The sequence below is a fragment of the Onthophagus taurus genome, chromosome 3 (genome assembly GCF_036711975.1).
Source record: "Onthophagus taurus isolate NC chromosome 3, IU_Otau_3.0, whole genome shotgun sequence".
NCBI classification, from domain to species: domain Eukaryota; kingdom Metazoa; phylum Arthropoda; class Insecta; order Coleoptera; family Scarabaeidae; genus Onthophagus; species Onthophagus taurus.
This window is the reverse complement of record NC_091968.1, coordinates 28,930,872-28,943,558: the sequence shown is the minus strand read 5'-3', so window position 1 is coordinate 28,943,558 and position 12,687 is coordinate 28,930,872. Positions and strand designations below refer to the sequence as shown.

The following is a 12,687-nucleotide window of genomic DNA, read 5'->3' as shown; positions in this document are numbered from 1 at the left end:
CCAATATTTCTCGAGATATAAGCAACTTTCGATTTGAAATGTCAATGTCATTTTGACATATTCTTAATTTTTATAAAATATTTTAATTTGTCACAAAAACAAAAATATATTTAAAAAAAAATCAAAAATTAAGGTTGGTATTAATATTTAAAAATTAAATTGCTATCTTCATTGTTGCTAACTTCGGGTTTAATGTTTTTTATTCTAACTTTTTTGTTTTTTGAGATAAGTCCGTCATGTTTGGACTCATTTTAAAGGTTATTTTATAAAGATTACGAATATGATAATAAAATTTACGTTGACATTAACGCCTGAACGTTTTTTTCTTAGCCGTGAGTCGAAACTCTTTGAAGAAACATCAAAATTATTTTTAGGCGCACGGCTAAACCCGAATATTTCTAGTTCTAGTGTTAGTTCTAGTTTTAATTCAATAAAAATATGCTACACAGTGATATTTAATGCTAATTAACGCTACCTAGCACTGGCACTAGAACTAACACTAGACCTAGAACTATAAACATTCAGGTTTAGCCGCAAGTCTCTCAACACGGCTAAACCCGAATGATTTTAGTTCTAGGTATTGTGTTAGTAAAGTTCTAATAATAGTGTTAGTGCAATACTAGAACTAACACTAGACCTAGAATCATTCGGGTTTAGCCGCACGTCTCTTAAGACGGCTAAACCCGAATGATTCTAGTTCTAGGTCTTGTGTTAGTAAAGTTCTAATGATAGTGCTAGTGCAAAGCTAGAACTAACACTAGACCTAGAACTAGAAACATTCGGGTTTAGCCACACGTCTGTCAAGACGGCTAAATCCGAATGTCTCTAGGTCTTGTGTTAGTTCTAGTGATAGTGCTAGTGCAAAACTAGAACTAACTCTAGACCTAGAACTAGAATCATTCGGGTTTAGCCGCACGTCTCTTAAGACGGCTAAACCCGAATGATTCTAGTTCTAGGTCTTGTGTTAGTTCTAATGATAGTTTTAGTGCAATACTAGAATTAATACTAGACCTACAACTAGAATCATTCGGGTTTAGCCACACGTCTGTCAAGACGGCTAAATCCGAATGTCTCTAGGTCTTGTGTTAGTTCTAGTGATAGTGCTAGTGCAAAACTAGAACTAACACTAGACCTAGAACTAGAATCATTCGGATTTAGCCGCACGTCTCTTAAGACGGCTAAACCCGAATGATTCTAGTTCTAGGTCTTGTGTTAGTTCTAATGATAGTTTTAGTACAATACTAGAATTAATACTAGACCTACAACTAGAATCATTCGGGTTTAGCCACACGTCTGTCAAGACGGCTAAATCCGAATGTCTCTAGGTCTTGTGTTAGTTCTAGTGATAGTGCTAGTGCAAAACTAGAACTAACACTAGACCTAGAACTAGAATCATTCGGATTTAGCCGCACGTCTCTTAAGACGGCTAAACCCGAATGATTCTAGTTCTAGGTCTTGTGTTAGTTCTAATGATAGTTTTAGTACAATACTAGAATTAATACTAGACCTACAACTAGAATCATTCGGGTTTAGCCACACGTCTGTCAAGACGGCTAAATCCGAATGTCTCTAGGTCTTGTGTTAGTTCTAGTGATAGTGCTAGTGCAAAACTAGAACTAACACTAGACCTAGAACTAGAATCATTCGGATTTAGCCGCACGTCTCTTAAGACGGCTAAACCCGAATGATTCTAGTTCTAGGTCTTGTGTTAGTTCTAATGATAGTTTTAGTACAATACTAGAATTAATACTAGACCTACAACTAGAATCATTCGGGTTTAGCCACACGTCTGTCAAGACGGCTAAATCCGAATGTCTCTAGGTCTTGTGTTAGTTCTAGTGATAGTGCTAGTGCAAAACTAGAACTAACACTAGACCTAGAACTAGAATCATTCGGATTTAGCCGCACGTCTCTTAAGACGGCTAAACCCGAATGATTCTAGTTCTAGGTCTTGTGTTAGTTCTAATGATAGTTTTAGTACAATACTAGAATTAATACTAGACCTACAACTAGAATCATTCGGGTTTAGCCACACGTCTGTCAAGACGGCTAAATCCGAATGTCTCTAGGTCTTGTGTTAGTTCTAGTGATAATGCTAGTGCAAAACTAGAACTAACACTAGACCTAGAACTAGAATCATTCGGGTTTAGCCGCACGTCTCTTAAGACGGCTAAACCTGAATGATTCTAGTTCTAGGTCTTGTGTTAGTTCTAATGATAGTTTTAGTGCAATACTAGAATTAATACTAGACCTAGAACTAGAATCATTCGGGTTTAGTCGCACCTCTCTCAAGACGGCTAAACCGGAATGATTCTAGTTCTAGGTCTTGTGTTAGTAAAGTTCTAATGATAGTGCTAGTGCAAAGCTAGAACTAACACTAGACCTAGAACTAGAAACATTCGGGTTTAGCCGCACGTCTCTCAAGACTGCTAAATCCGAATGTCTCTAGGTCTTGTGTTAGTTCTAGTGATAGTGCTAGTGCAAAACTAGAACTAACACTAGACCTACAACTAGGATCATTCGGGTTTAGCCGCACCTCTCTCAAGACGGCTAAACCCGAATGATTCTAGTTCTAGGTCTTGTGTTAGTAAAGTTCTAATGATAGTGCTAGTGCAAAGCTAGAACTAACACTAGACCTAGAACTAGAAACATTCGGGTTTAGCCACACGTCTCTCAAGACGGCTAAATCCGAATGTCTTTAGGTCTTGTGTTAGTACTAGTGATAGTGTTAGTGCAAAACTAGAACTAACACTAGACCTAGAACTAGAATCATTCGGATTTAGCCGCACGTCTCTTAAGACGGCTAAACTCGAATGATTCTAGTTCTAGGTCTTGTGTTAGTTCTAATGATAGTTTTAGTGCAATATTAGAATTAATACTAGACCTACAACTAGAATCATTCGGGTTTAGCCGCACCTCTCTCAAGACGGCTAAACCCGAATATTTCTAGTTCTAGGTCTTGTGTTAATTCTAATGACAGTGCAAGTTTCGAACGATTCTAGTTCTAGGTCTAGTGTTAGTTCTAGTTTTAATTCAATAAAAATATGCAACATAGTGATATCTAACGCCAACTAGCGCTACTTAGCACTATCACTAGAACTAACACAAGACCTAAAACTAGAATCATTCGGGTTTAGCCGTCTTGAGAGACGTGCGGCTAAACCCGAATGATTCTAGTTTTCGGTCTTGTGTTAGTTCTAGTATTAACATAGAGTCGTTATGCATCGAAAGTCTAAGAAAATCAAAGATATTTCATCCGAAAATATACGTTGTAATCTCACTTAGTTTATTTATTTATTTTTATTTATCATTTATTGCCACAGACAAAAATACAAAATTACATAAGATACACTTAACTTAAACAGTATCAGCAAATGGATCATTTTATCGCACAAGCGATCTCTGCCAAATGACCCAACTGAACAAACAAAAATAAAAATAGTATTTGCTGAATATGGCAAGTAGTGATAATTAGATATTATTAACATCACCAAATAAGATTAAGCAAGAAAAGAAAAACAAAGAGAAAAATAAAGAAAAGACACAAAAAGAGAGATAGAGAGCGACTAAAAGAAACTAAAAGAATCTGCCGGATATCAGTTGCCAACAAGTGAGAGCAGTTGAAGAGAGGAAAAAAAGAGAGAGACAAAGAACAAAGAATCAGGAAACAGCCAGTTAAAGGGCAAGCAAGTGGCTCTTTATGAACGGGAAATGTAAGAATGGTATCAGAACGTGAACGAGTAGCAAGCTCATGAGTTGATAATTGCTGGAACCTATCTGATAAGTACTTTGGGGTGCAGTTATGAAGGATTTTAAATAAAATGGTTAATAAACGAAAGGATCTACGTCTCTCACAGGTTAACATCTGAATGTAATTGCGATTACATGCTCAAATCTATTTAGGTCAAATATGAACCGGATACAATTATTTTGTAGCCGCTGCAATTTACTCAGAAGAGTCGAAGTGAGGAAATATAAGAGAGTAACAAAGATTACGACGCACCACAGGAGGAAGAGAGCAGCGAAGTCTTTTTAAAGAGTGGAAGCAAGCATAGACTTTTCTGCAAACATGTTGAATTTGCGGTTTCCAAGACAGTGGAAGGACTCCAAGATTTTTAACTGTGTTAGAAAACCGTATGACATTACCATCCAGCATCAGATCACTGCAGGCAGATGGATTAATCTTACCAAGTAATTGACGAGTTCCAAACACAATAGCTTGCGTTTTAACTGAGTTCAACTTAAGTCCGTATCTCCGAGACCAGTTCAAGACGTTAGATAGATCGTTATTAAGTCGCACAATAGCTGCCGGAAATTCAGCAACAGTAGTAGTATATATATCTGCAGGTCGTCGGCATACAAATGATAATTACACGAGATATAGTTTAGTGAAAATAACATTACTTTTAAGTTTATCAAATTGAAATGGTCGATTTTTAAGCCAAGCATGATGATTCTTGAATTTTTCCTCAAATTTTTATAATTAATTTTTAATAATGCCAAATTTTGTAGGTTGTAATGTTCAAATGGCGAGTCGTAAAAGTGATGATGCGGTGAGCGTTGAGGCGTATTTAGTGTCGTCGGAGCCCGTGTCTTCGACGCTTCAAGTGATACATCCGTTTGTCTTTATTATTGGGACGACGATATTTATTTGTTTGTGTATAGTTTTGATTGTAGTTATGTTGGTTTTACAGGTGGGGTTATTAAGATTGTTTTTAACGATTATTAAGTTGTTTTTTTTTTGTAGAGAGGAAATGATAATGTACCTTCGAATGAATATAGCAGGATTTCAATAAAAAAACCAAAGGTGACTTGTAACTACAATATTTTACCTGCGAGCGATGCCGATGAATCTTCTGATACAGATAGCGGGGAGGTTGAGAGGAGAAAAACGAAGCCACCAAATAATAAATCTGATTGTTAGGGGGAAAAATAATTAAGGATATTTAAGAAAAATAAAAAAATACAAAGATAAAAATGATGTAGCAACAACAAAAACAACAACAACGTGTGTATATACATTTATACATAATTGTAAAGCTGTAGGTAATTGTTTTTCAAGTCGGTTAAACAAAAAAAAAAAAAAGAAACAGGTATTTGAATTAAAAAATATGATATACATTAATGTAATAACAAGAATCCGGTGATACCGAGAGGATGCGAAGCCTTAAATTTTTATCTTGTACCTTGTAGATCGTCGATTTTTATTTTTAATATAAAACTATTTTTCATTTAAGAGCAAAATAAAGATTATCACGTTTTAAAACTTTATTGTGAATTGAAATATAAAAAAAGATTTTTGAAGACGAAAAATTAAAAAAATAAGATGCTGAATAAAAAAAACATCTATTTTATTACGAATTTGTTTTTTATATGAATAAAAAATTGATACAATAAACGAGATAATTGTAAATAGTAGATTATTATTATTATTAAAAAAAAAAAACCAAACGAATTTGATATTGTGTAAAAAAATTAAATTGAAACGGGGGAATTAAAAAAAAAAGTGTATAATTAATTATGTAAATTAAAATAAATAAAAATTAATTTATAAATTTTTTGAGTACATATCACTGTGTCGAAAAGTTACCAAAAGTATGTGATTGTCTCCTAAGCATGTTTTTGTATATTTACTTGTATATGTGATTGCGGGAGACTTGTATGTCGAACCTTGTGTATTTTTTATAATAATAATAACGATAACGAACAAATATAAAAAGAAAACGATCATTGTTTAAATAACTACGTGTCTTAAACGATCGTTTCTTTGTAACTAATTTGACAACTTTTTTCTGTCTACGCGCAATATGCAATAATGATAATAAAATGATCTTTGGAATCTCCAATTTGTTTTATTCCAACAAAAATTAATTATTCGGATATTTAAATTGCATTAAAATTGCCAAATAAGACATAATCAACGTGAATAAAGCGTAATAAACCGAATAATCAATTGAAAAAACGGCGGCCGCTGATAATTCCGGTTTAAATTCGCTGTACATTTCCCTTAAAAACCGTACATCTTTCCTAATTAATTCGTATTCTGATGATCTCGATAGTTTATTTGATATTGTAAAGATTAATGTGCCAAATCTTTCACCTTTTTTCATTATGTGATGACCCGTTTTTGTTACAAACATACAATTTGTCTAAAAAGAAACAAAAATAAATTGTAATAAATTTTTATTAATATTTACAATCAATTGGATCGCGTTATACATCACTTGACTAAGCGAAATTTTAACGCTTTTAGAGATTTTCATGCTGTTTGGTAGGTAAAGGTGTAAAACTTATCTTAGAAAAAATGCTGAATACCGAAAGACCTAAAATTTATTTGTTTTAACTCACTAGTTAGCATAAGGTATTACTATATTGTATTTTTTTATTGAACTAAAACTAGAACGAGAACTAGAAACATTCAGGTTTAGTCGTGAAAAAAACTTTCAGTTGTCAATATCTGCTTTAATTTTATTATTATATTCGTAATATTCATAAAATAATCTTTAAAGTGAGTCCAAACTTGACGCATTTATCTCACAAAACCAAAAAGTTCGAACTTTCAACTTTTAATTTTGTCATATTTGTCAACTTCATAAAAAATCCTTTAAAATGAGTCCAAACACGACATATTTAACTTTAATATTAATGGAAATACAATCACTTCCGGTTTGAAACGTCAACGTCAATTTTGACATATTTGTCATCTTCATTAAAAACCCTTTAAAATGAGTCCAAACATGACGCACTTATCTCAAAAAATAAAAAAGTTTGAATAAAAAACATTAAACCCGAAGTTAGCAACAATGAAGATAGCAATTTAATTTTTAAATATTAATACCAACCTTAATTTTTGATTTTTTTTTAATTATATTTTTGTTTTTGTGACAAATATTAAGACATTTTATAAAAATTAAGAATATGTCAAAATGACATTGACATTTCAAATCGGAAGTTGCTTATATCTCGAGTAATATTGGAATTAAACGTATCATGTTTGGACTCATTTTAAAGGATTTTTCACAACGATTACAAATATGTCAAAATTGACGTTGACATTCCATACCTGAAGTTGACCATAACTTCATTAATATTGAAGATAAGTATGTCGTGTTTGTACTCATTTTAAAGGATTTTTAATGAAGATTACAAATATGTCAAAATTGAGGTTGACATTTGAAAGCTGAGGTTAGTTATCATATAATAAACAAATGGACAACTTCATGGTGTTCTTTCATAATGTATTCTTTATTAAGAAAACCTTTAAAATGAGTTCAAAGATGACGCACTTATCTCAAAAAATAAAAAAGTTATAATAAAAAACATTAAACCCGAAGTTAGCAACAATGAAGATAGCAATTTAATTTTTAAATATTAATACCAACCTTAATTTTTGTTTTCTTTTTATTATATTTTTAGTTTTGTGACAAATATTAAAACATTTTATAAAAATTAAGAATATGTCAAAATGACATTGACATTTCAAATCGGAAGTTGCTTATATCTCGAGAAATATTGGAATTAAACGTATCATGTTTGGACTCATTTTAAAGGATTTTTCACGACGATTACAAATATGTCAAAATTGACGTTGACATTCCAAACCGGAAGTTGACCATAACTTCATTAATATTGAAGATAAATATGTCGTGTTTGTACTTATTTTAAAAGATTTTTAATGCAGATTACAAATATGTCAAAATTGAGGTTGACATTTTAAACCTGAAGTTAGTTATCATATAATAGACAAATGGACAACTTCATGGTGATCTTTCATGATGTATTCTTTATTAAGAAAACCTTTAAAATAAGTTCGAAGATGACGCACTTATCTCAAAAAATAAAAAAATTTGAATAAAAAACATTAAACCGGAAGTTAGCAACAATGAAGATAGCAATTTAATTTTTAAATATTAATACCAACCTTAATTTTTGTTTTCTTTTTATTATATTTTTGTTTTTGTGACAAATATTAAAACATTTTATAAAAATTAAGAATATGTCAAAATGACATTGACATTTCAAATCGGAAGTTGCTTATATCTCGAGAAATATTGGAATTAAACGTATCATGTTTGGACTCATTTTAAAGGATTTTTCACGACGATTACAAATATGTCAAAATTGACGTTGACATTCCAAACCGGAAGTTGACCATAACTTCATTAATATTGAAGATAAATATGTCGTGTTTGTACTTATTTTAAAGGATTTTTAATGAAGATTACAAATATGTCAAAATTGAGGTTGACATTTTAAATCTGAAGTTAGTTATAGTATAATAGAAGTTTTATAACTGAAGTTAATCTAGTGTTCGTCACTTTTCAGCACTTTCTTTTTATTTTTAACGTGTTTTTTGGGTCATTTCACATTGATTAAAAGTTGAAAAGTACAAAATCAATAATTTTCTTAAAAAATGTTTACACGAAACATCATTTTGACTCTGGTATTTGTGATTAAATTTATACCACGACTTACAGAAACACCCTGTGTAATCGTAAAACGACTGACCAAACGGATTCTGTGCTTGTGATGGCTGTCATCAGTGTTCTGTGATAAAAATTGATAGGCACCAAACAATTTTCAATAGTTCGAGCCTCTCTATTCTATATTTAGAGAGATCCCGTTGTTAGATCCTGAATTGATGTATAACGCGGTCCAATTGAGGAGGTGAGAGAGGCTAGAACATGTGTTGAGAAGATGTAGTGAGTTGAGGGAAAAAGATGGATGAGAGAGGTGATTGGGATAATAAAAAACGTAAAGTAATACTTACAATCCTCCAAAAAGCTAAAATCATATCCCCAATTACTTTTACACCAAATTCAAAACCAATAATTTTTTCTAAAGCAGGTAAAGAACTCATAACTGTTAAAATGTATAATAAAACAACCTCCCAACCGAATAACTCGTTAAAAATGTCCATCGTTTTATATAACTTAATATAAATTTTTGCTACTTTATTAATCTCAATTGGAAAATTATTTTCTTTATTTTCGATTTTATTATTTTTGATGTAATCATGAATTAAAACTTGATTTAACAAATCAAAATCGGCCTTAATAATCATAGCAACATCATCGATTATAATCATTAAAAGATTGGCCTCAAATAAAGCAATTCCTCTTAAAAGAAACCATCGAGCGTAATTTTCCCTGGCAATAACCGCTTCTCCAATGAAAATAAGAACGCATAAAACCACCTTTTTAAAATAATACCAAAAAATAGTTCGTTTCGTTAAAGTTTTACCCAAAAACTTTGAATAATCCATCAAATCCTCTTCAATTTCAACGATGTACGTTAACATTTCTTCCCAGTTTCTCGTCGCGGTAAAAATCAAACCCAACATTGTTATCAAATTCATTAAACGAATTATAAAGGTGCTAGTTACGTCTAAAAAGTAATCGAGATATGGTTTTTTTGGTAGACTTGGAATTTTGAAAGCTAAATAATATAAATAAAACATAAGCGCGGTGAAAACTAAATGATAAAACTTCCATTTGTAAAGGTGAGTTAACTTCTTTCTTAAACGATTATAAGAAGGTGATAATGTTAAAAAACGGGCGAAAAATAAAATGTTAAAAAGTATTTTTCTACGTTGGATGTTTTCTTTAAACATTTTTTCATTTATTTATCATGGAAAATGAATAAAATTTCTTTATATACACGCAATTTTATTATCTTGATCGTTTAAATTATTAATTTTAAAATTTATGATTAAATGTTGTTTTATATTTTTTTTAATTTGTTTAGTTTTTTTAGCTAACTCAAAAATTTCCGGAAGCCGTGTTTATTGAAATTAAGAAATGAAACTTATTTCAAATTAAAGCTCAAAGCTTTCTCTTTAAAATGATGTATAATAATTGATGGGTTGGATTGGAAAAATATAGAGAAAAAAAATGTTGAAATAAAACTTACATTTTCGAATAACCTAAAAATATCAAAAAAGATGTTAATTTAAAAATTCCTGGAAGCCGTATTTATTGAAATTACGGAATGAGACTTATTCTAAATTAAAGCTCAAAGCTTTCTCTTTAAAATGATGTATAATAATTGTTGGGTTGGATTGGAAAAATATTGAGAAAAAAAATGTTGAAACAAAACTTACATTTTCGTATAACCTAAAAGTGTCAAAAAAGATGCTAATTTAAAAATTCCTGGAAGCCGTATTTATTGAAATTAAGGAATGAAACTTATTTCAAATTAAAGCTCAAAGCTTTCTCTTTAAAATAATGTATAATAATTGATGGGTTGGATTGGAAAAATATAGAGAAAAAAAATTTTGAAATAAAACTTACATTTTCGTATAACCTAAAAGTGTCAAAAAAGATGCTAATTTAAAAATTCCTGGAAGCCGTATTTATTGAAATTAAGGAATGAAACTTATTTCAAATTAAAGCTCAAAGCTTTCTCTTTAAAATAATGTATAATAATTGATGGGTTGGATTGGAAAAATATAGAGAAAGAAAATGTTGAAATAAAACTTACATTTTCGAATAACCTAAAAGTGTCAAAAAAGATGCTACTTTAAAAATTCCTGGAAGCCGTATTTATTGAAATTAAGGAATGAAACTTATTTTAAATTAAAGCTCAAAGCTTTCTCTTTAAAATGATGTATAATAATTGATGGGTTGGATTGGAAAAATATAGAGAAAAAAAATGTTGAAATAAAACTAACATTTTCGTATAACCTAAAAATATTAAAAAAGATGCTAATTTAAAAATTCCTGGAAGCCGTATTTATTGAAATTAATTAATGAAACTTATTTTAAATTAAAGCTCAAAGCTTTCTCTTTAAAATGATGTATAATAATTGATGGGTTGGATTGGAAAAATATAGAGAAAAAAAATGTTGAAATAAAACTAACATTTTCGTATAACCTAAAAGTGTCAAAAAAGATGCTAATTTAAAAATTCCTGGAAGCCGTATTTATTGAAATTAAGGAATGAAACTTATTTTAAATTAAAGCTCAAAGCTTTCTCTTTAAAATGATGTATAATAATTGATGGGTTGGATTGGAAAAATATAGAGAAAAAAAATGTTGAAATAAAACTAACATTTTCGTATAACCTAAAAATATTAAAAAAGATGCGAATTTAAAAATTCCTGGAAGCCGTATTTATTGAAATTAAGGAATGAGACTTATTCTAAATTAAAGCTTAAAGCTTTCTCTTTAAAATGATGTATAATAATTGATGGGTTGGATTGGAAAAATATACAGAAAAAAAATGTTGAAATAAAACTTACATTTTCGAATAACCCAAAAATATCAAAAAAGATGCTAATTTAAAAATTCCTGGAAGCCGTATTTATTGAAATTAAGGAATGAGACTTATTTTAAATTAAAGCTTAAAACTTTCTCTTTAAAATGATGTATAATAATTGATGGGTTGGATTGGAAAAATACAGAGAAAAAAAATGTTGAAATAAAACTAACATTTTCGTATAACCTAAAAATATTAAAAAAGATGCTAATTTAAAAATTCCTGGAAGCCGTATTTATTGAAATTAAGGAATGAAACTTATTTTAAATTAAAGCTCAAAGTTTTCTCTTTAAAATGATGTATAATAATTGATGGGTTGGATAGGAAAAGTAATGAGAAAAAGAATGTTGAAATAAAACTTACATTTTCGAATAACCTAAAAATATCAAAAAAGATGCGAATTTAAAAATTCCTGGAAGCCGTATTTATTGAAATTAAGGAATGAGACTTATTCTAAATTAAAGCTTAAAGCTTTCTCTTTAAAATGATGTATAATAATTGATGGGTTGGATTGGAAAAATATACAGAAAAAAAATGTTGAAATAAAACTTACATTTTCGAATAACCCAAAAATATCAAAAAAGATGCTAATTTAAAAATTCCTGGAAGCCGTATTTATTGAAATTAAGGAATGAGACTTATTCTAAATTAAAGCTTAAAGCTTTCTCTTTAAAATGATGTATAATAATTGATGGGTTGGATTGGAAAAATATACAGAAAAAAAATGTTGAAATAAAACTTACATTTTCGAATAACCCAAAAATATCAAAAAAGATGCTAATTTAAAAATTCCTGGAAGCCGTATTTATTGAAATTAAGGAATGAGACTTATTTTAAATTAAAGCTTAAAACTTTCTCTTTAAAATGATGTATAATAATTGATGGGTTGGATTGGAAAAATACAGAGAAAAAAAATGTTGAAATAAAACTAACATTTTCGTATAACCTAAAAATATTAAAAAAGATGCTAATTTAAAAATTCCTGGAAGCCGTATTTATTGAAATTAAGGAATGAAACTTATTTTAAATTAAAGCTCAAAGTTTTCTCTTTAAAATGATGTATAATAATTGATGGGTTGGATAGGAAAAGTAATGAGAAAAAGAATGTTGAAATAAAACTTACATTTTCGAATAACCTAAAAATATCAAAAAAGATGCGAATTTAAAAATTCCTGGAAGCCGTATTTATTGAAATTAAGGAATGAGACTTATTCTAAATTAAAGCTTAAAGCTTTCTCTTTAAAATGATGTATAATAATTGATGGGTTGGATTGGAAAAATATACAGAAAAAAAATGTTGAAATAAAACTTACATTTTCGAATAACCCAAAAATATCAAAAAAGATGCTAATTTAAAAATTCCTGGAAGCCGTATTTATTGAAATTAAGGAATGAAACTTATTTTAAATTAAAGCTCAAAGCTTTCTC

At 29.7% G+C, this 12,687-nt stretch overlaps 2 protein-coding genes across 3 annotated transcripts in view; one reads left to right on the top strand and one right to left on the bottom strand.

Moving 5' to 3' along the window:
- The window catches only part of LOC111421751 (furin-like protease 2), a 62,882-nt gene extending 57,041 nt beyond the window's left edge, over positions 1 to 5,841 (top strand). For both annotated transcript variants that reach the window (XM_023054936.2, XM_071194733.1), the window contains exons 13-14: positions 4,513 to 4,694; positions 4,748 to 5,841. In XM_023054936.2, coding sequence (XP_022910704.2) covers positions 4,513 to 4,694; positions 4,748 to 4,924 — 359 coding nt within the window. In that variant the 3' untranslated portion in view covers positions 4,925 to 5,841. The remainder of the gene's footprint in view (positions 1 to 4,512; positions 4,695 to 4,747) is intronic.
- On the bottom strand, positions 5,840 to 9,735 carry LOC111421747 (uncharacterized). The gene is made up of 2 exons (XM_023054931.2): positions 8,771 to 9,735; positions 5,840 to 6,149 (listed from the first exon to the last, which is right to left on the bottom strand). The coding sequence occupies exons 1-2, from the start codon at positions 9,611 to 9,613 to the stop codon at positions 5,868 to 5,870; spliced, it is 1,125 nt and encodes a 374-aa protein (XP_022910699.2). The 5' UTR covers positions 9,614 to 9,735; the 3' UTR covers positions 5,840 to 5,867.
- Positions 9,736 to 12,687: the final 2,952 nt, after the last annotated feature.